Source organism: Mobula hypostoma, chromosome 12, assembly GCF_963921235.1.
Source record: "Mobula hypostoma chromosome 12, sMobHyp1.1, whole genome shotgun sequence".
NCBI lineage: Eukaryota > Metazoa > Chordata > Chondrichthyes > Myliobatiformes > Myliobatidae > Mobula > Mobula hypostoma.
This window is the reverse complement of record NC_086108.1, coordinates 6,509,985-6,532,715: the sequence shown is the minus strand read 5'-3', so window position 1 is coordinate 6,532,715 and position 22,731 is coordinate 6,509,985. Positions and strand designations below refer to the sequence as shown.

General features: G+C 47.8%; 1 protein-coding gene across 4 annotated transcripts in view; it reads right to left on the bottom strand.

Annotated features, from left to right (window-relative positions):
• Positions 1-22,731, bottom strand: part of LOC134354589 (calpain-9-like) — a 107,591-nt gene that overhangs the window by 46,322 nt on the left and 38,538 nt on the right. For 3 of the 4 annotated variants that reach the window (XR_010019855.1, XM_063063560.1, XM_063063559.1), the window contains exons 9-12: positions 19,104-19,270; positions 13,179-13,351; positions 12,887-13,095; positions 9,852-9,903 (exon numbers count right to left, since the gene is read on the bottom strand). Coding sequence is in view for 3 of the 4 variants with exons in the window: in XM_063063560.1 (XP_062919630.1) it covers positions 9,852-9,903; positions 12,887-13,095; positions 13,179-13,351; positions 19,104-19,270 (601 nt within the window). In the remaining variant the exon portion in view is untranslated. The remainder of the gene's footprint in view (positions 1-9,851; positions 9,904-12,886; positions 13,096-13,178; positions 13,352-19,103; positions 19,271-22,731) is intronic. The other variant, XM_063063558.1, reaches the window with a different exon arrangement.

The window sequence follows — 22,731 nt, the reverse complement described above, 5'->3', positions numbered from 1 at the left end:
AGGGTTCCTTCACCTCAATCTCTCTAATCATCTCTAGTTCATTACACAATACCCAATCCAGTACAGCCGATCCCCTAGTGGGCTCAACAACAAGCTGTTCTAAAAAGCCATCTCGCAGACATTCTACAAATTCTCTCTCTTGAGATCCAGTGCCGACCTGATTTTCCCAATCCACTCGCATGTTAAAATCCCCCACAATTATCATAACACTGCCCTTCTGACAAGCCTTTTCTATTTCCAGTTGTAATTTGTAGTCTACATCCCTGCAGCTGTTTGGAGGCCTATAAATAACTGCCATCAGGGTCCTTTTACCCCTGCAATTTCTTAGCTCAACCCATAAAGATTCTGCACCTTCTGATCCTATATCACCTCTTTCTAATGATTTAATATCATTTCTTACCAACAAAGCCACGCCTCCCCCTCTGTCTACCTTCCTATCCTTCCGATACACCGTGTATCCTTGGACGTTCAGCTCCCAGAGACATGCATCCTTTAGCCACGTCTCAGTGATGGCCACAATATCATACCTGCCAATCTGTAGCTGTATGACAAGATCATCCACCTTATTCCTTATGCTGCATGCATTTAAATATAACACCTTAAGAATAACACTTAAGTTCATAGTTAATACTCTTAGGCAAAGACCATTGCTCTTCACATGAGGTGAACAAAGCCACACACAGCCTGTGTGCTGGTGATCAGGGTAAGGATCGCGCTCACATGTGCACCTTTCATTGACGTGTCCTGCCGTCAAACCACGACCTGCGGTGCTGCTCTTAGACCTGGGACCTCTCACCACAGGTACAGGTGTACAGGTTCACCAAACTCCTCTTTAGATCAATTTGCTATAGCGAAGGTATCCTGTCTGGGTGCATGACGACTTTGTCTGGTAACTGCTTTGCCCATGACCTCAGGCTTTTCCCACTGAAGTCATTGGTTAGGAGTGAAAGGTGAAGTATCGAAGGGTACTTGAGGAGAAACCTCTTCACTCAGAGGGTGATGGGAGTGTGGAAAGAGCTGCCAGCACAAGTGATGGATGTGGGATCAATTACAACAATTAGTTCAAATTCAAGTTTAATTGTCAACCATACCCCCGAATAAAGTCCAAAGAAACAGGATTCCTCCGGGGCCAAGGTATGAAACACGCACATATCATCATGACAGCAGAAAGACACAGTTACAAAATAATAATAATGTTAATATAGTCCACATCCCTGCACGCTTTATCCTGTAGCCTGATGGTGCCAGGATGCTACCCTGGAGCCATGTTTCCGCAGGAACAAGCCTGCAGCAGTTCCTCATATCGCTCACGGGCAGCTACAGTTCCAACTTGTCTTCCACCGAGTGAACACAGGAGAGCAGCACCGACAGGACAGGTTAGTCCCCAACCCAGTACGGAGTCCGACAGCACAAAGCCAGCTCTCACTCTCCTTCCCTGAAGCCTGCAACGGGCGGCCCTGAGGCATGAGGAGCTGGTCCGCGCTACCTTCGAAGCCATGCAGCTCCCCTGCTGTTGGTCTCACCAATGAACCAGTGAACCGGACTCACAGTGTTCCACAGTACCGATGTCCAACAGGATCTTATAATTAAAAATGATCATAATGAAAAAATTAGCAGGCACGAAATGGGGAGCTAATGCTCACACACTTAGATCAACTGCCCTCGCACTCTGCTATGCACCTGCAAAATACTGTGCACCTGTGTGGGGCAGATCAGCCCATGCGAAGAAAATAGACCCGTTGCTTAACGAAGCCTGCCGAATAATCACGGGCACACTGCGCCCCACACCCACTAACATCATTTACAGACTTGCAGACATTGCTTCCCCAGAGATCCGAAGACACAATACAACAAAAATTGAAAGAGGTAAACAGAACTTGGATCCACGGCACCCACTACATCATCATGTGTCAGCTTCCAACCGCCTAAAATCGAGGAAAAGCTTTGCTACAGTGGAGGAACTACCGCACGGAACATCCCCCCCAAACATACAAGATTGACTTCTGGCAACAAACAGAAGCCAGAACCCCACCAGACAATACAGTGCAAGACCCCACAGGAATGTTACCAGACGGGGCACTGCTTGACAGACGGAAGTGGTGTACTCTCAACAGAGCGAGAGCGGGAGTTTGTAGGACAGGAGACAATATGGTGAAGTGGGGTTTAAAGACCAGCGAATCCTGTGCGTGTGGCGAAAGGGTGCAGAACATTGAACACGTTCTGTGCAACTGCCCACTCTCACCTGATTTAGCTGACACTGACCTGCTCAACATCAACCAAACAACACTAAAGTGGCTGGCTGTCTGGTGTGACAAGCTATGATGATGACAACCATCATAATAAAAACATCCAAGCCTATCACTTCCACCACTTGCTGGATCGTGCACCATCTCCGCACACTGCCTCTGACGCCTTCTTCCCTGGGTGGCTGAAGCAGGCTGCAGTAAGCCCAGCTTCTTCAGCAGAGAGGTTTGGATAAGTACATGGACGGAAGGTGTACGGAGAGCTATGGCCCGGGTGCAGGTGGATGGGATGGAGCAGAATAAAATATCCAGCATGGAGTAGATGGGCCGAAGGGTGTGTATCCATGCTGTAGTGCTCTATGACTCTATGGTTGCTCTTCACACAAATGGGCAAAGACACACACTGCCTGTCTGCTGGTGATCAAGGCAAGCGGGCACCCTCCTGTGAGCAGCTCTCAAACCTGGCACCCGTCACCTTCCCGGAACCACAGGCACAGGTGTACAGGATCACCCAACTCCCCTCCAAGGTCAGCTAAGATTTATAATTCTGATCCCAAATAGAAAAATAAACAGATCAGCAAATGTTTGATTCACGAGGGAAGGGTTAGATTGATCATGGAGTAGGTTCATACAAGTCGCTACTTCAGGAACTACTTCAGGTCCTGAAGAAGGGTCCTGACCTGAAACATCAGCTATCTATTCATTTTCATAGACACAGCCTAACCCATTGAGTTCCTCCAGCATCTTGTGTATGTCGCTTTGGATTTTCAGGATCTGCAGACTTTCTCATGTCTTGGATTAGCCATGCTGCCATCAGGAAAGCGGTACAGGAGCCTCAGGACTCACGCCACCAGGTTCAGGAACAGTTATTACCCCACAACCATCAGGCTCCTGAACCAGTGTGGGTAACTTCACTCATCACAATGAGCCTCAGGTCCCACACCACCAGGTTCAGGAACAGTTATTACCCCACAACCATCAGGCTCCTGAACCAGTGTGGATAACTTCACTCACCACAATGAGCCTCAGGTCCCACACCACCAGGTTCAGGAACAGCTTATTATCCGACAACCATCAGGCTCCTGAACCAGTGTGGATAACTTCACTCACCACAATGAGCCTCAGGTCCCACACCACCAGGTTCAGGAACAGTTATTACCCCACAACCATCAGGCTCCTGAACCAGTGTGGATAACTTCACTCACCACAATGAGCCTCAGGTCCCACACCACCAGGTTCAGGAACAGTTATTACCCCACAACCATCAGGCTCCTGAACCAGTGTGGATAACTTCACTCACCACAATGAGCCTCAGGTCCCACACCACCAGGTTCAGGAACAGTTATTACCCCACAACCATCAGGCTCCTGAACCAGTGTGGATAACTTCACTCACCACAATGAGCCTCAGGTCCCACACCACCAGGTTCAGGAACAGCTTATTATCCGACAACCATCAGGCTCCTGAACCAGTGTGGATAACTTCACTCACCACAATGAGCCTCAGGTCCCACACCACCAGGTTCAGGAACAGTTATTACCCCACAACCATCAGGCTCCTGAACCAGTGTGGATAACTTCACTCACCACAATGAGCCTCAGGTCCCACACCACCAGGTTCAGGAACAGTTATTACCCCACAACCATCAGGCTCCTGAACCAGTGTGGATAACTTCACTCACCACAATGAGCCTCAGGTCCCACACCACCAGGTTCAGGAACAGCTTATTATCCGACAACCATCAGGCTCCTGAACCAGTGTGGATAACTTCACTCACCACAATGAGCCTCAGGTCCCACACCACCAGGTTCAGTAACAGTTATTACCCCACAACCATCAGGCTCCTGAACCAGTGTGGATAACTTCACTCACCACAATGAGCCTCAGGTCCCACACCACCAGGTTCAGGAACAGTTATTACCCCACAACCATCAGGCTCCTGAACCAGTGTGGATAACTTCACTCACCACAATGAGCCTCAGGTCCCACACCACCAGGTTCAGGAACAGTTATTACCCCACAACCATCAGGCTCCTGAACCAGTGTGGATAACTTCACTCACCACAATGAGCCTCAGGTCCCACACCACCAGGTTCAGGAACAGCTTATTATCCGACAACCATCAGGCTCCTGAACCAGTGTGGATAACTTCACTCACCACAATGAGCCTCAGGTCCCACACCACCAGGTTCAGGAACAGTTATTACCCCACAACCATCAGGCTCCTGAACCAGTGTGGATAACTTCACTCACCACAATGAGCCTCAGGTCCCACACCACCAGGTTCAGGAACAGTTATTACCCCACAACCATCAGGCTCCTGAACCAGTGTGGATAACTTCACTCACCACAATGAGCCTCAGGTCCCACACCACCAGGTTCAGGAACAGTTATTACCCCACAACCATCAGGCTCCTGAACCAGTGTGGATAACTTCACTCACCACAATGAGCCTCAGGTCCCACACCACCAGGTTCAGGAACAGTTATTACCCCACAACCATCAGGCTCCTGAACCAGTGTGGATAACTTCACTCACCACAATGAGCCTCAGGTCCCACACCACCAGGTTCAGGAACAGCTTATTATCCGACAACTATCAGGCTCCTGAACCAGTGTGGATAACTTCACTCACCACAATGAGCCTCAGGTCCCACACCACCAGGTTCAGGAACAGTTATTACTCCACAACCATCAGACTCCTGAACCAGTGTGGATAACTTCAGTCACCACAATGAGCCTCAGGTCCCACACCACCAGGTTCAGGAACAGTTATTACCCCACAACCATCAGGCTCCTGAACCAGTGTGGATAACTTCACTCACCACAATGAGCCTCAGGTCCCACACCACCAGGTTCAGGAACAGCTTATTATCCGACAACTATCAGGCTCCTGAACCAGTGTGGATAACTTCACTCACCACAATGAGCCTCAGGTCCCACACCACCAGGTTCAGGAACAGTTATTACTCCACAACCATCAGACTCCTGAACCAGTGTGGATAACTTCAGTCACCACAATGAGCCTCAGGTCCCACACCACCAGGTTCAGGAACAGTTATTACCCCACAACCATCAGGCTCCTGAACCAGTGTGGATAACTTCACTCACCACAATGAGCCTCAGGTCCCACACCACCAGGTTCAGGAACAGTTATTACCCCACAACCATCAGGCTCCTGAACCAGTGTGGATAACTTCACTCACCACAATGAGCCTCAGGTCCCACACCACCAGGTTCAGGAACAGTTATTACCCCACAACCATCAGGCTCCTGAACCAGTGTGGATAACTTCACTCACCACAATGAGCCTCAGGTCCCACACCACCAGGTTCAGGAACAGTTATTACCCCACAACCATCAGGCTCCTGAACCAGTGTGGATAACTTCACTCACCACAATGAGCCTCAGGTCCCACACCACCAGGTTCAGGAACAGTTATTACCCCTCGACCATCAGGCTCCTGAACCAGTGTGGATAACTTCACTCACCACAATGAGCCTCAGGTCCCACACCACCAGGTTCAGGAACAGTTATTACCCCTCAGCCACCAAGCTCTTGAACCAAAGGGACAACTTCACTCGCCTCCTCACTGAAACGTTCCCAAAATATATGGACCCATTTTCAAGAACACTTCATCTCACACTCTCAATATTTATTTATTATTATTTCTTTCTTTTTTCATCTGCAGGGTTTGTTGTCTTTTGTGTTTCGGTTGAACGCCGAAGTTGGTGCGGTCTTCCATTGATTCCATTAAGGTTATTATTCTATTGGGGAATTGTTGAGTATACCCACAGGAAAATGATCTCAGGGTTGTATATGGTGACATAGATGTACATTGATAATAAACTTGCTTTGAGCTTTATATTCATAAATGAGGAGGCAGGCTCAAGGGGAATCTGAGGTGCTCCTGTTTGTATCAGAATCAGGTTTATTATCGATGACATACGTTGTGAAATCTGTTGTATTGTGGCAGCAGGGCAGCGCAATACCTAAACATTTCCACGAGTTACAAAAAGAAAAAATTAAAAATATAAATTAGTGTAAACAGAGAGTAAAATAGTGGGGTAGAGTTCACGAGATTGAAGTAAGCTGCATAGAATTGTGAACTTAGTCAGCTCCATCATGGGCACTACTCTCCATAGTATCCAGGATATCTTAGACCATAAAACACAGGAGCAGAATTGGGCCATTTGACCCATTGAGTCTACTCTGCCATTCAATCATGTCTGAGCCTTTTTCCCCTCAACCCCATTCCCCAGTCCAATCAAGAATCTATCAACCTCTGCCTTAAATACACCTAACTACCTGGCCTCCTCAGCCTCCTGTGGTAACAAATTCCTCAAGTACACCACCCTCTGACTGAAGAAACTTCTCTGCATCTCTGTTTTAAATGGACGCCCCTCTATCCAGAGGCTGTGCCCTCTTGTCCTAGACTCCCCAGCCAAGGGAAACATCCTTTTCACGTCTACTTTGTCTAGGCCTTTTAACGTTCGAAAGGACTTAATGAGATTCCCCCACCCCATCTTTCTGAATTCCAGTGAGTACAGACCCAGAGCCATCAAACGTTCCTCGTATGATAACCCTTTCATTCCTGGAATCATCCTTGTAAACCGTCTCTGGACTCCCTAATGCTAGCACATCTTTTCTTAGATGAGGAGCCCAAAACTGTTCACAATACTCAAGGTGGGGCCTCGCCAGTTCCTTATAAAGCCTCAGCCTCACATCCCTGCTCTTGTATTCAACACCTCTTGAAATGAATGCTTAATATTGCATTTGCCTTCCTCACCACCGACTCAACCTGCAAGTTAACCTTTAGGCTGTTCTGCACAAGTACTTCCAAGTCTCTTTGCATCTTAGATTTTTGGATTTTCTCCCTGTTTAGAAAATAGTCTACACATTTATTTCTACTACCAAAGTGCATAACTATGCATTTTCCAAATTGTATTTCCATTTGCCACTTTCTTGCCCATTCTCTTAATCTGTCTAAGTCCTTCTTCAGCCTACCTGTTTCCTCAACATTACCTGCCATGCCCCTCCACTAATCTTCGTATCATCCTCAAACATGGCAATGATCTATTCCATCATCTAAATCACTGATATACAGCATAAAAAGAAGTGGTCCCAACACCAACCCTTGTCACTGGCAGCCAATCAGATAAGGATCCTTTTATTCCCACTCACTGCTTAATTTTTGCTTTGTTGTATGCCCTGTCTTTTGTTTTTACATTAGTTTTGACTTCCTTTGTCTGCCACCATTGTACTATTTTGCTGTTTGAGGATTTCTTTGTTTTTGGAATACATCTCTCCTGCACGTTCCTCATTTTTCCCTGAAACTCACACCATTGTTGCTCTGCTGTCATCCCTGCTAGCATCTCCTTCCAAGTTACTTTGGCCAACTCCTCTGTAACTTCTGTACCACGGAAATGCTGCTACATCAAACTTTACTTATCCCTATCAAATTTCAAGTGAACTCAATCATATTGTGATCACTGGCTCCCAAGGACTCTCTTACCTTAAGCTCCCTAATCGCCTCTGGTTCATTACAGAGTACCCAATCCAGTAGAGCTGATCCCCTAACAGAGTCAATGACAAACTGCTCTAAAAAGCCATCTAGTAGACATTCAACAAACTCACTCTCTTGAGATTCATTACCAACCCGATTTAACCCAATCGACCTGTATGTTAAAATCTCCCATGACTATATCAAGACATTGCTCTTTTGACATGCATTTTCTATTTCTTGTTGTAATCTGTCCTCCACATCCCACCTACTGTAGGGAGGCCTGTATATAACTGTCATCAGGGTCCTTTTACCCTTGCAGTTTTTTTAACTCAACCCACAAGGATTCAACTTCTTCCGATCCTATGTCACGTCTTTCCACTGATCTGATGCCATTCTTTACCAGTAGAGCCCTCTTTCTCAAGGAACAATGCCTCAAAAAGGTGGCATCCATCATTAAGGACCCCCATCTCCCAGGACGTGCCCTCTTCTCATTGTTACCATCATATAAAATAGATTTATATATATATATATATAAAAGTAGACACACACTCACTTACAGTAATTCGCATTTTCTATTATTATGTATTGCATTGTACTGCTGCTGCAAAGACAAGTTTCACGACGTATGCTGGTGATATTAAACCTATTTCTGCTCCTGATTCATGGATATTATACCCATCATGACTGGCCTTAACAACAGCCCAACCTGGGGCCAGTGTTCAGAGTTCTAAGTAAATTTTATTATCAAAGTACATATAGTAGTAGGCAGCCATCGAGCCCAGGGGCTCACGGGTTTGTGCCTCTGGTGGACTGTGTCCTCTCCAGGGTGCAAGCCTGGGTGGGAAGATTTGAAGAACCGGCTGTTGCCCCTGCAGCAGGTTCCCCCTCTCCACATCACTGATGTAGTCCAAGAGAAGGGCAAGCACCAATATAGCCTAGCACTAGTGTCATCGCAGAGGTTGCCAGAGTCAAGTTGTAAACAACATCAAACCGCCTTAGGGACCCAAGGTACATATGTGTAAACCCCAAGATTCATTTTCTTGCAGGTATACTCATAAATCTATGGAATAGTAACTATAACAGGATCAATAAAAGATCAACCAGAGTGCAAAAAAAAACTGTGCAAATGCAAATATAAATAAACAGCAATAAATAATGAGAACATGAGATAACGAGATAAAGAATCCTTAAAGTGAGATCATTGGTTGTGGGAGCATCTCAATGATGGGGCAAGTGAGTGTAGTTATCCCCTTTTATTCAAGAGCCTGATGGTTGAGGGGTAGTAACTGTTCCTGAACCTGGTGGTGTGAGTCCTGAGGCTCTTGTACCTTCCAGCTGATGGCAGCAGCGAGAAGAGAGCACGACTGGGTGGTGAGGATCCCGGATGATGGATGCTGCTTTCCTACGACAGCTTTTCACATAGACATGCTCAATAGTTGAAAGGGCTTCACCAGTGATGGACTGGGCCGGTTCCAGTACCTTTTGTAGGATTTTCCATTCAAAGACATTGGTGCTTCCATACAGGTGTTGAGGGTTGACAGGCCAAGGGGCTTGTTTCTGTGCCATGGCAGCTTTTTAAAGGGGAGCCAGATGTGGCTCTGAATACTTAGTTCACTAGCAACTCCCTCAGTGACCTATAATTTCAGCGATAGAGAATTTACCTGCCTCTGTTGATCCACATCTCTCAGTCCCAAACATCTGGCCTCAGTTCACTAGCTCACATCCGAACGAATTTAAAAGTAAGGCACAGTCATACACTTACAAACACACACACACACACACACACACACACATTCACATGGAAATAACTCGGAAAATGTGTCGCTCATGTGGTGCACGGTTAGGTTGAGTTCACAATCCAATCTCACAAGAGAACAGCGCACTGGCGACATCTCCCCGTATGGTGATGAAACATTTGCAAATCGATTGCTGAGATCAGAGAACAGCTCAACCCAGCGTGTTCACATCCACACACACAAAGACACAGAAGTGCTCACACACATGCATACATACAAACTTGCATGTGCACACAAATACACACACACACACACACATGCATGTAGGCACGCGTGCGCACACATACGCGTGCATAAAATCATTTACCTCTGCACTTGCCTGTGGAGTCTCAGCTGGCGACACGTTCCTCTCTACTGGTCTAAGGGAGAGAAGCATTCAATCAACTGTGGTCCGTTCACCATGAAGACACAGAAACATCCACTGATCGATGATTCTTTTGATCAGCGTTCAGTTCCCAGCGGTACGTGTACAGAGTATGACATGATCCCCGAGGTCCACGACCTCTGTCCTCACTTCCTTCCATTGCACATTCTCCCTGGTGCTCCAGTTTCTTCCCACATTGCCAAAGATAAGTTGGGTGGATAACTGGCCCTCGATGTGGATGAATGGTTAAAAAGATTCAAAGTGGGGGAGTTGGGAGGATTGCCCTAAAGGCTCTGATCTGCTTCACTGTTGTGGGGGGGTGGGGGAGAGGATTGCAGAGTGGGACTCTAAAACTTAAACTTTGGTGTAGTTTACAGCAATGAAGCCCACTGCCTTCTTCGGAGGCTCTGAACCTACTGGTAGGTACCTGTGGTGGTGAACCAGGGCCCACCCAGCCGAAAAGACTGAGCCACCTCGGGTGTCGAGGCAGTCTCCACAGAAGGCCGCACAACCATCAGCTCGTGGGCTCTTTGGGAATAAGTAGCTTGCCAATTAGTTCCTCTCTCCCTCTGTGACTCCAAGTTTTCATCTTATTGCTGATACATCATAAAGGAGGCCATTCTGCCCATAGGGTCCATACTGCCCCACTCCCCACTGCTTTGTTCTCTGCAGCTCGATGGTTTATACCTTCTCACATTCCTCCCAACTTCTTGAATCTTTTTAACCACTTATACACACTGAGGGCCAGTTCACCAACCAGAGGATCCCTTGGTGATGTGGGATGAAACTGGAGCACACAGCAGAGACGGGGGAAAACGCAAATCCACATTGACAGTACCCAAAGCCAGAATCGAACATGGGAACCCCAGAAGTGTGAGGCAGCAACACTAACTGTAGTCTACCTCACCACCCACCACCCCCTCTCTTGTGTATCAAGACCTCTCTGTAAAACTGACTGCGTCCGCTGCACCTTCCAGATAAAGCCTGGCTGCACTCAGTAACCTGTCCCAGCGTTTCTCTCCCTCCACTAGCATTGAGGCCTGGTGGTGTTTCTCTCCTTCCACTAGCATTGAGGCCTGGTGGTGTTTTTCTCCCTCCACTAGCATTGAGGCCTGGTGGTGTTTCTCTCCCTCCACTAGCATTGAGGCCTGGTGGTGTTTCTCTCCCTCCACTAGCACCGAGGCCTGGTGGTGTTTTTCTCCCTCCACTAGCATTGAGGCCTGGTGGTGTTTCTCTCCCTCCACTAGCATTGTGGCCTGGTGGTGTTTCTCTCCCTCCACTAGCACCGAGGCCTGGTAGCCTTTCTCTCCCTCCACTAGCATTGAGGCCTGGTGGTGTTTCTCTCCCTCCACTAGCATTGAGGCCTGGTAGCCTTTCTCTCCCTCCACTAGCACCGAGGCCTGGTAGCCTTTCTCTCCCTCCACTAGCATTGAGGCCTGGTGGTGTTTCTCTCCCTCCACTAGCATTGAGGCCTGGTAGCCTTTCTCTCCCTCCACTAGCACCGAGGCCTGGTAGCCTTTCTCTCCCTCCACTAGCATTGAGGCCTGGTGGTGTTTCTCTCCCTCCACTAGCATTGAGGCCTGGTAGCCTTTCTCTCCCTCCACTAGCACCGAGGCCTGGTAGCCTTTCTCTCCCTCCACTAGCACCGAGGCCTGGTAGCCTTTCTCTCCCTCCACTAGCATTGAGGCCTGGTAGCCTTTCTCTCCCTCCACTAGCATTGAGGCCTGGTGGTGTTTCTCTCCCTCCACTAGCATTGAGGCGTGGTAGCCTTTCTCTCCCTCCACTAGCACCGAGGCCTGGTGGTGTTTCTCTCCCTCCACTAGCATTGAGGCCTGGTGGTGTTTCTCTCCCTCCACTAGCATTGAGGCCTGGTAGCCTTTCTCTCCCTCCACTAGCATTGAGGCCTGGTGGTGTTTCTCTCCCTCCACTAGCATTGAGCCCTGGTAGCCTTTCTCTCCCTCCACTAGCACCGAGGCCTGGTAGCCTTTCTCTCCCTCCACTAGCATTGAGGCCTGGTGGTGTTTCTCTCCCTCCACTAGCATTGAGGCCTGGTGGTGTTTCTCTCCCTCCACTAGCATTGAGGCCTGGTAGCCTTTCTCTCCCTCCACTAGCATTGAGGCCTGGTGGTGTTTTTCTCCCTCCACTAGCATTGAGGCCTGGTGGTGTTTCTCTCCCTCCACTAGCATTGAGGCCTGGTGGTGTTTCTCTCCCTCCACTAGCATTGAGGCCTGGTGGTGTTTCTCTCCCTCCACTAGCATTGAGGTCTGGTGGTGTTTCTCTCCCTCCACTAGCATTGAGGCCTGGTTCTGGCAACTGCTCTGCTCAGGGCCAACGTAACCCACGGCAAGTGGTAAACAGCCCCCTTCCATCACCGGCTTGTTATCCCCTTCCATCCAGCCCATCGTCACGGTGCGTTGCCACGAGAAGGCCAGCAATATCATCAGGGAAACACACACAAAATGCTGGGGGAGCTCAGCAGGCCAGGCAGCATCCATGGAAGAGGGTAAATAGTCAATGTTTTGGGCTGAGTTCCTCCAGCACTCTGCGCGCTGCTCAGGACAACATACGAACACCTCACAGACAGTGGTGGGAATTGAACCCTGTACTATCATTCGTGGTACGGTAAAGCATTACACTAACCACTACACTACCGGGCCATCCTTGCCCAACCTAACATAGGTTAACACAAGTTCAATTCCCACCGCTGTCTATGTCCTCCCCGTAACTGTGTGGGTTTCCTCCGGGTGCCCCAATTTCCTCCCACAGTCCAAAGATGTACAAGTTAGTAGGATAATTGGTCATTGTAAATTGTACCATGGTTAGGCTCGGGTTAAATCGGGGGATTGCTGGGCGCCGCGGTTCGAAGGGCCAGAAGGGCCTATTCTGATAGACAGGTAGATAAAAAGATAGATAGATGGATAGATAATTGAATTCAACTCTCCGTAGCCCGATTTTGGGACAAAAATCCTCTTGCTTACTTGGCTAGGTTACCCTTCTCAGTAAAGACCCGTAGAAGGAATTCACCCTCCTCGTTGGGGTTGGCCGTGGACGGGATGATGATGTAATGTCCAGGCGGGAGGCGGCCTCGTAGCGTCACCTCACTGGTGTTTCTGTGCTCCTTCGTGGACAGCAAGGGCGCCGTCCTCTGCAGGTCCTCAAACGTCAGGAAAGCCTTCGCGGGGTCTCCCTGCAGAGGAGGATGGAGGGAGTGAGGAGAGAGAGAGTCGGAGGCGGGTGAAGTAAGAATGAGGCCGTGCGGCGTGACCTCACCTGGAAGATGTCAAAGCCGATGTACAGGAAGTTGACTCCCGTCAGCTGTATCCTTCGCCTGTGTTTCTGCATTAGGACCACCAGGAAGGTACAGCTCACCTCAGCGTCCTCTGAATCATCGTCCTCTTCCAGCAGGGTGAGTTTAAACTGTGGGTTCATCCAGTAGTACTTGTCTGAGAGCAACAAGGCAAAGGGAATCGCGTAAAGGGGCGGCACAGTAGCGTGATGCTATTACAGCGTCAGCCAATAGAACCCATTAAAGCCGTGGCACGGTAGAGCAGTGGTTAGCACAACCCCCTTACAATACCGGCAACCCGGGTTCAATTCCCGCTCCTGCCTGTAAGGAGTTTGTACGTTCTCCCTGTGAGCACATGGTTTTCTCCGGGTGCTCCGGTTTCCTCCCACAGTCCAAAGACGTACATGCTTGAAATGATTCCAGGATTGAGTGGCTTGTCGTATGAAGAGTGTTTGATGGCTCTGAGCCTGTACTCACTGGAATTCAGAAAAATGAAGGGTGACGTCAATAATCTACCTAAAGTTGAAAGGCCTCGATGCAGTGGATGTTTCCTTTGGTGGGGGAGCCACAGGAGGCCAAATCGTAGGGTATATTTAAGGCCGAGGTTGATAGATTCTTGATTAGTCAGGGCATGAAGGGATATAGGGAGAAGGCAGGAGATTGGGGCTGAGAGAGAAATGGATCAGCCTTGATGAAGAAGTGGCAGAGCAGTCTCGATTGTCCAAAATGGCCAAATTCTGCTCCCACATATATCTTATGGTCTTGTGGGTTAATCGGTTACATGGGTGTAACTGGGTAGTGCAGGCTTGTTGGATCAGAATGGCCTGTACCGTGTTGTATCTCCATATAAATAAATAATAAGCACCCCAAACAGCTCATTCCTCAACCCAGGGAGCAGAAAGCATCAGAAACCAGGCAAGCACAACCCTTCATCCACTCAAGGGTCATGTTAGTTTTAACAAGGTTGGGAGGAACTGCAACTAGAGGTCATGGGTTAAGGGTGAAAGGTGAAATATTTAAGGGGAACATGAGGGGAAACTTCTTCACTCAGAGGATGGTGAGAGCGTGGACGAGCTGCCAGCGCAAGCAACACTCACAACACGCTGGAGGAACTCAGCAGGTCGGGCAGCATCCGCGGAAAAGATCAGTCGACGTTTCGGGCTGGAACCCTTCGTCAGGACTGTAGCGGGAAGGGGCAGAGGCCCTATAAAGAAGGTGGGGGGAGGGTGGGAAGGAGAAGGCTGGTAGGTTCCGGGTGAAAAACCAGTAAGGGGATAGATAAAGGGGTGGGGGAGGGGAAGCAGAGAGGGGATAGGCAGGAAAGGTGAAGAGGGAATAGGGGAAAACACAATGGGTAGTAGAAGGAGGTGGAGGCGGCCCGAAACATTGACTGATCGTTTCCACGGATGCTGCCCGACCTGCTGAGTTCTTCCAGCGTGTTGTGAGTGTTGCTTTGACACCAGCATCTGCAGAGTACTTTGTGTTTACTGTCAGTTCAAGTGGTGCATGTGTGAGCTTGATTCCAAGACTTACAGATGTTTGGATAGGTACATGGATGGTAGGGGTATGGAGGGCCATGGTCCTGGTGCAGGTCGATGGGAGTATGCAGTTTTAACGGAACAGTCAACATGGATTTGTGCGTGGAAGGTTATGTTTGACAAATCTTATTGAATTTTTTGAAGAGGTTACTAGGAAAGTTGACGAGGGTAAAGCGGTGGATGTTGTCTATATGGACTTCAGTAAGGCCTTTGACAAGGTCCCACATGGAAGGTTAGTTAGGAAGGTTCAATTGTTAGGTATTAATACTGAAGTAGTAAAATGAATTCAGCAGTGGCTGGATGGGAGACACCAGAGAGTGGTGGTGGATAACTGTGTGTCAGATTGGAGGCCAGTGACTAGTGGTGTGCCTCAGGGATCTGTACTGGGTCCAATGTTGTTTGTCATACACATTAATGATCTGGACGATGGGGTGGTAAATTGGATGAGTAAGTCTGCAGATGATACTAAGATAGGTGGAGTTGTGGATAATGATGTAGGTTTTCAAAGCTTGCAGAGAAATTTAGTCCGGTTAGAAGAGTGGGCTGAAAGATGGCAGATGGAGTTTAATGCTGATAAATGTGAGGTGCTACATTTTGGTGGGACTAATCAAAATAGGACATACATGGTAAATGGTAGGGCATTGAAGAATGCAGTAGAACAGAGGGATCTAGGAATAATGGTGCATAGTTCTCTGAAGGTGGAATCTCATGTGGATAGGGTGGTGAAGAAAGCTTTTGGTATGCTGGCCTTTATAAATCAGAGCATTGAGTATAGGAGTTGGGATGTAATGTTGAAATTGTACAAGGCATTGGTGAGGCCAAATTTGGAGTATTGTGCACAGTTTTGGTCACCGAATTATAGGAAAGATGTCAACAAAATAGAGGGAGTACAGAGAAGATTTACTAGAATGTTACCTGGGTTTCATCACCTAAGTTACAGAGAAAGGTTGAACAAGTTGGGTCTTTATTCTTTGGAGCGTAGAAGGTTGAGGGGGGACTTCAGAGAGGTATTTAAAATTATGAGGGGGATAGATAGAGTTGACGTGGATAGGCTTTTTCCATTGAGAGTGGGGGAGATTCAAACAAGAGGACATGGGTTGAGAATTAGAGGACAAAAGTTTAGGGGTAACATGAGGGGGAACTTCTTTACTCAGAGTGTGGTAGCTGTGTGGAACGAGCTTCCAGCAGAAGTGGTTGAGGCAGGTTCGATGTTGTTGTTTAAAGTTAAATTGGATAGTTATATGGACAGGCAAGGAATGGAGGGTTATGGGCTGAGTGCTGGTCGGTGGGACTAGGTGGGAATAAGAGTTCGGCATGGACTAGAAGGGCTGAGATGGCTGTTTCCGTGCTGTAATTGTTATATGGTTATATGGTTACATGGACTAGATAGGCCAAAGGGCCTGTTTCCGTGCTGTAATTGTTATATGGTTATATGGTTACATGGACTAGATAGGCCAAAGGGCCTGTTTCTGTGCTGTAATTGTTATATGGTTATATGGTTACATGGACTAGATAGGCCAAAGGGCCTGTTTCCGTGCTGTAATTGTTATATGGTTATATGGTTACATGGACTAGATAGGCCAAAGGGCCTGTTTCTGTGCTGTAATTGTTATATGGTTATATGGTTACATGGACTAGATAGGCCAAAGGGCCTGTTTCTGTGCTGTAATTGTTATATTGTTATATGGTTATATGGTTACATGGACTAGATAGGCCAAAGGGCCTGTTTCTGTGCTGTAATTGTTATATGGTTATATGGTTACATGGACTAGATAGGCCAAAGGGCCTGTTTCTGTGCTGTAATTGTTATATGGTTATATGGTTACATGGACTAGATAGGCCAAAGGGCCTGTTTCTGTGCTGTGCTTTTCTATGACTCTACCACACTCCCAGGTTCTATGTTAACTGTTGAATACTGTCACAGGAAAGCATCATCCATCATTGGGACTCCCACCACCCAGGCCATGCTCTCTTCTCGATGCTACCATCAGAAAGAAGGTACAAGAGCCTCAGGACTCTCACCATCGGATTCAGGAACAGTTATTATCCCTCAACCATCAGGCTCTTGAATCAGAGGGGAAAACTTCACTCAACTTCACCTGCCCCTTCACTGAAATTTCCCACAACCTATGGGCTCATTTTCAAGGACTCTACATCTCATGTTCTTGATATTTATCGCTTATTTATTTATTATTATTAACTTTTCTTTCTGTATTTGGACAGTTTGTTGTCTGCACACTGCTTGAATGCCCAAGGTGGAGCAGTCTTCACTGATTCTGTTATGGTTATTATTTTATCATGGGTTTATTGAGAATGTCCAGAAGAAAACATATCGCAGGGTTGTACATGATGACATACATGTATTTTGATATTAAATTTACCTTGAACTTTGAAACTCAAGAGGTGGTCGGGGCAGAGCAACAATGGGTAGAGCTTCTGCCTTGCAGAGCACCAGAGAGCTCTGCTCGATTCTGATCTCCGGCACTACTGGTGTGGAGCTTGTGTGTTCTCCCCGTGACTGTATGCGTTTCCCACCGGGTGCAACAATTTCCTCCCGCGTCTCAAAGACACGGTGGGTTGTTCAGCTGCTATGAATTTGCCCCTAGTGTGAGGGCAAGGTGCACTGATGGGAAGTTGGGGAGAGAGTGGGGCAGTCTCCGTCCAGGACACTGGGGAATGGGATTACGCTGCAAGTCCGGCATTGACTCGATGGGCCGAAGCGTCTTCTTCCCAGAAAGTGGCTCTGACATTTCAAGGACGGTTCCACAGGGTTAGGGTTAGTGAGTTGTGGGCACGCTCTTCTGGCACTGGAGGCATTACAACACTTGTGGGCTGCCCCCCCCAGCACAATCCTCAGACCGTTTTGGTTGTTGACTGAGCTGCCAGCACAAGTGGTGCACGTGAGCTCAATTTCAACATTTAAGAGAAGTTTGGATGGGTACCTGGATGGTTGGGGTATGGAGGGCTATGGTCCCAGTGCAGGTCAATGGGAATAGGCAGTTTAAATGGCTCAGCATGGACTAGATGGGCCGAAGGGCTCCTTTATGTGTTTTACTTTCCTATGACTATGACACAGACAATGCTTTTCTCTGTATGTTTCAATGTACACACAAGGCTACACTCAAAGCCTGAACTGGGGTTGGAAGCCTATCTGTGTGGGTAGGAACTTGGGGAAGGGACTTGTTTTTTTTTAAAAAACTGTTGCTCTGTCTTTGTTGCCTGTTGCGTTCTGTGTTGTCCTGCTGAACACTGTGGGTATGCTGTGTTGGCAACACTTGCGGGCTGCCCCCAGCACACACTCAGAATGTGCTGGTTGTTAACGCAGATGAGGCCGTACACTGCATGTTTTGGGGGATGTGTGATGAGTGAACCTAATTCTGAATGGAGCTGGTGATGGATGATGAGCCAGAATTAGAGGCAAGGCAGGGCTTGGAGGTGCAGGCTGTCGGCAGGAATGAAGAAATAGAATCGGGTGTTGTTGGACGTGGGTAGGGAGATCAGTAAGTGAGGGAATGACGCGTGGACAGGACTTGTACAGATTAGAAATGGAACCCAGTTCAGATTAAGCTCCAGTTAACAGAAATAGGAAGGACGGAAAGGGTCCCCACTGTGTACAGGACAGGGGTGACACACACAAACCGCTGGAGGAACTCAGCAGGCCAGGCAGCTAATGCTTCAGCAGAAACCCTTCTTCAGGTCTGGAAAGGAAGGCGAGAAGTCAGCGAAAGAAGGTGGGGGGGGGAGGGGAGGAAGAAGTACAAGGTAGTAGGTGACAGGCGAAACCCAGAGAAGGGGAAAGGGGTGAAGTAAAGAGCTGGGAACTTGATTGGTGAAAGAGATATAGGGCTGGAGGAGGGGGAATCTGATGGGAGAACACAGAAGACCATGGAAGGAAGGGAAGGGGGGGGGAGCACCAGAGGGAGGTGATGAGCAGGTAAGGAGATAAGGTGAGAGAGGGAAATGGGAATGGGGAATGGTGAACAGAAAGGAGGGGTGGGGACACTACCAGAAGTTCAAGAAATCGATACTCATGCCACCAGGTTGGAGGCTACCCAGGCGTAATACAAGGTGTTGCTCCTCAAGCCTGAGTGTGGCCTCATCGCTGCAGTAGAGGAGGCCAAGGACTGACATGTCAGAATGGGAATGAAAAGCAGAATTGAAATGGGTGGCCACCGGGAGACCTTGGTTCAGGGGTGGTGGAAGAGGGAAGGGGTCCTCACAGGGTAAATACAGGAGTGAGACTGGTTCAGGGATGAAAATCCTGCTGACCTTCCTTGCTCCAGAGTGGGGCACCCCTGATGTTGCTCTGATCACCCACCCGGACGGTAGAGTGATGGAGACAACATCTGACGCTCAGTGCGTGCGTCCTACCTTTGTAGTGTAAATTGCCTCCAGCAGAGAAGCCCCGAATCCAGCGACCCTCGTAGATCATTTGGACCCAGGGTTTCAGCTTCCCATCTGGGTTGGAGAGCAGATCCAGACTTAAATGGCAAATCTCCACGCAAGAAAAATGTTTCTTGAAGTCCTCAATGGACATCCTCATTGAAGCAAACACACACAAAAGAACCATCTGATTAAACAGCACCAGGGTGGAAAATAACCCACTCGCACACAGTCATTTAACTGTCAGCCGCGGCTGTGTGTGTTGTATGTTGCTTCTGGAGGTTGTGGGTTCAAATTCTGCATAAGAACTAGGAGCAGGAGTCAGCCATTTTGTCCCATCGAGCCTACTCCACCATTCAATATGGCCATTCTGATTTGGCAGTGGACTCAGCTCCATCTACCTACTTGCCATAATGCCTAATATTCCTGCTATGTACAGTCCTATGCAAAAGTCCTAAGCATTCGATACTTTTTTTTATATACACACACATACACACCGCAGCCAGGGTGCCCGAGACTTTTGCACAGTACAGCATTTGTCAATGTGGAGTGGAGAGCCAGTTTGTACATTTGGTGAGAGCAAATGATGTTGGGAATGGTGAGGGTGGAGTGCCATGGGAGAGGGGTTGGACAGATGGCAGAGAGAGAGTGCCAGGGACAGGCAGTGTCATGGGTGCAGACACACCCAGCCCTGAGACACCAGGCAAAGTCATTTGATTCCAAATAATTGGTTTATTGATCATTACAGAATGCCTCTCTGGTGCTTCCTACTTTCTCCCCTCTCACTTCTCCTCCCTTTTTCCTAACCATGATTCCCTCTCCTTGTCCCATTCCCACTCTCAATCCCTAATAGAGACCCATATCAGACTTAGGTTTATCATTACCCACATACTTCATGAAATTTGTTTCTTTTGTGGCAGCAGTACAGTGCAATACATAAAATTACTGCAGTCTGTGCAAAAGTCTTACCTAAAACCTTTACACAGTCTATTCCTTGAATACTCAGGACAGCAAAGATTTTGCTTCCTGAATACTTTTGGGCGTATCTTATGGATTTTGGGCTGCTGATCATGAAAATCCACCATGAAATATCCTTATCATGCACATTTTTTTTAAAGTCACCTATATTTGTTATTTCAATTCATAATTCAAGTCAGAATAATTGATGCCAAGATTAAGGAAGGCATTTTTGTTGGTCCACAAATCAAACAGGTCATCAATAACAGGCAATTCGAAGAACTTCTAGTGGGACCGGAGAAAATCACATGGAAGGCATTCAAGGATGTTGTTGAAAATTTTCTTGGCAACTACAGAGCATCAAACTACATGCAGCTGGTTGACAACATGTTTCAAGCATACAAAACCATGAGGTGCAACATGTCACTAAAGATTCATTTTCTGCATTCCCATTTAGACTTCTTCCCTGCAATCTTGGTGCTGTCAGTGATGAGCATGGTGAAAGGTTTCACCAGGACATTGCAGTCATGGAGAAACGGTATTGGGGTAACTAGAATCCATCAGTGCTGGCTGATTATCGTTGGACACTTAAGTGAGAAGCCTCAGACACCGAGTACAAATGAGAATCATCAAGATACATTTCTAGCTTAGTTGAACCTCCATGATCAGCACTGACACACACCAGGGATACGTGCTCTACTCTCTCAACACCCATGACTGGGTGGCTAGGCACAGCTCAAATGCCATCAAGAAATTTGCTTATAATGCAACTATTGTTGGCAGAAATTCAGAGGGTGTACAGAAGTGAGATATATCAGCTAGTTGAGTGGTGTCGCAGGAACAACAAAGTCAACAAGACCAAAGAGCTGATTGTGGACTTCAGAAAGGATAAGATGAGGGAACACACACCAGTCCTCATAGAGGGAACAGAAGTGGAAGGAGTGAGCAATTTCAAGTTCTGGGGTGTCAATATCTCGAAGGATCTATCCTGGGCCCAACATATCCTTGGCCAACCGACTAGTGGGAGTATTCAAGGACATTTTCAACCTTTCATTGCTACGAGCAGAAGTTCCCACTTGCTTCAAAAAGGCAACAATTATACCAGTGCCAAAGGAGAATATTGTGGGCTGCCTTAATGACTATCGCCCGGTAGCACTGACATCGACAGTGATGAAATACTTTTGAGAAGTTGGTCATGACTAGACGGAACTCCTGCCTCAGCAAGGGCCTGGACCCATTGCAATTTGCCTATCGCCACAATAGGTCAACGGCAGAGACAAACTCAGTGGCTCTCCACATGACTTTAGACCACCTGGACAACACAAACACCTACATCAGGATGCCGTTCATCGACTATAGCCCAGCATTTAATATCACCATTCCTACTATCCTGATTGAGAAGTTGCAGAACCTGGGCCTCTGTACCTCCCTCTGCAATTGGATCCTCAACTTCCTAACTGGAAGACCACAATCTGTGCAGATTGGTGATAACATATCCTCCTCGCTGACGATCAACACTGGCACACCTCAGGGGTGTGTGCTTAGCCCACCGCTCTACTCTCTGTCTACACATGACTGTGTGGCTAGGCATAGCTCAAATACCATCTACAAATATGCTGATGATACAACCATTGTTGGTGGAATCTCAGGTGGTGACGAGAGGGCGTACAGGAGTGAGATATGCCAACTAGTGGAGTGGTGTCACAGCAACAACCTGGCACTCAATGTCAGTAAGAAGAAAGAGCTGATTGTGGACTTCAGGAAGGGTAAGACGAAGGAACACATACGTATAAAATCCTAAAGGGATTGGACAGGCTAGATGCAGGAAGATTGTTCCCGATGTTGGGGAAGTCCAGAACGAGGGGCCACAGTTTGAGGATAGAGGGGAAGCCTTTTAGGACCGAGATTAGGAAAAACTTCTTCACACAGAGAGTGGTGAATCTGTGGAATTCTCTGCCACAGGAAACAGTTGAGGCCAGTTCATTGGCTATATTTAAGAGGGAGTTAGATATGGCCCTTGTGGCTACGGGGATCAGGGGGTATGGAGGGAAGGCTGGGGCGGGGTTCTGAGTTGGAGGATCAGCCATGATCATAATAAATGGCGGTGCAGGCTCGAAGGGCCGAATGGCCTACTCCTGCACCTATTTTCTATGTTTCTATGTTTCTATACCAATCCTCATAGAGGGATCAGAAGTGGAGAGTGTGAGCAGCTTCAAGTTTCTGGGTGTCAAGATCTCTGAGGATCTAACCCGGTCCCAACACATTGATGTAGTCATAAAGAAGGCAAGACAGCGGCTATACTTTATTAGGAGTTTGAAGAGATTTGGCATGTCAACAAATACACTCAAAAACTTGTATAGTTTTACTGTGGAGAGCATTCTGACAGGCTGCATCACTGTCTGGTATGGAGGGGCTACTGCACAGGACTGAAAGAAGCTGTAGAAGGTAGTAAATCTCGTCAGCTCCATCTTGGACACTAGCCTACAAAGTACCTAGGACATCTTTAGGGAGCGGTGTCTCAGAAAGGCAGTGTCCATTATTAAAAACCTCCAGCACCAGGACATGCCCTTTTCTCACTGTAACCATCAGGTAGGAGGTACAGAAGCCTGGGGCGGTGGGGATGGTGGGGAGGGGCTACTGCACAGGATTAAAATAATCC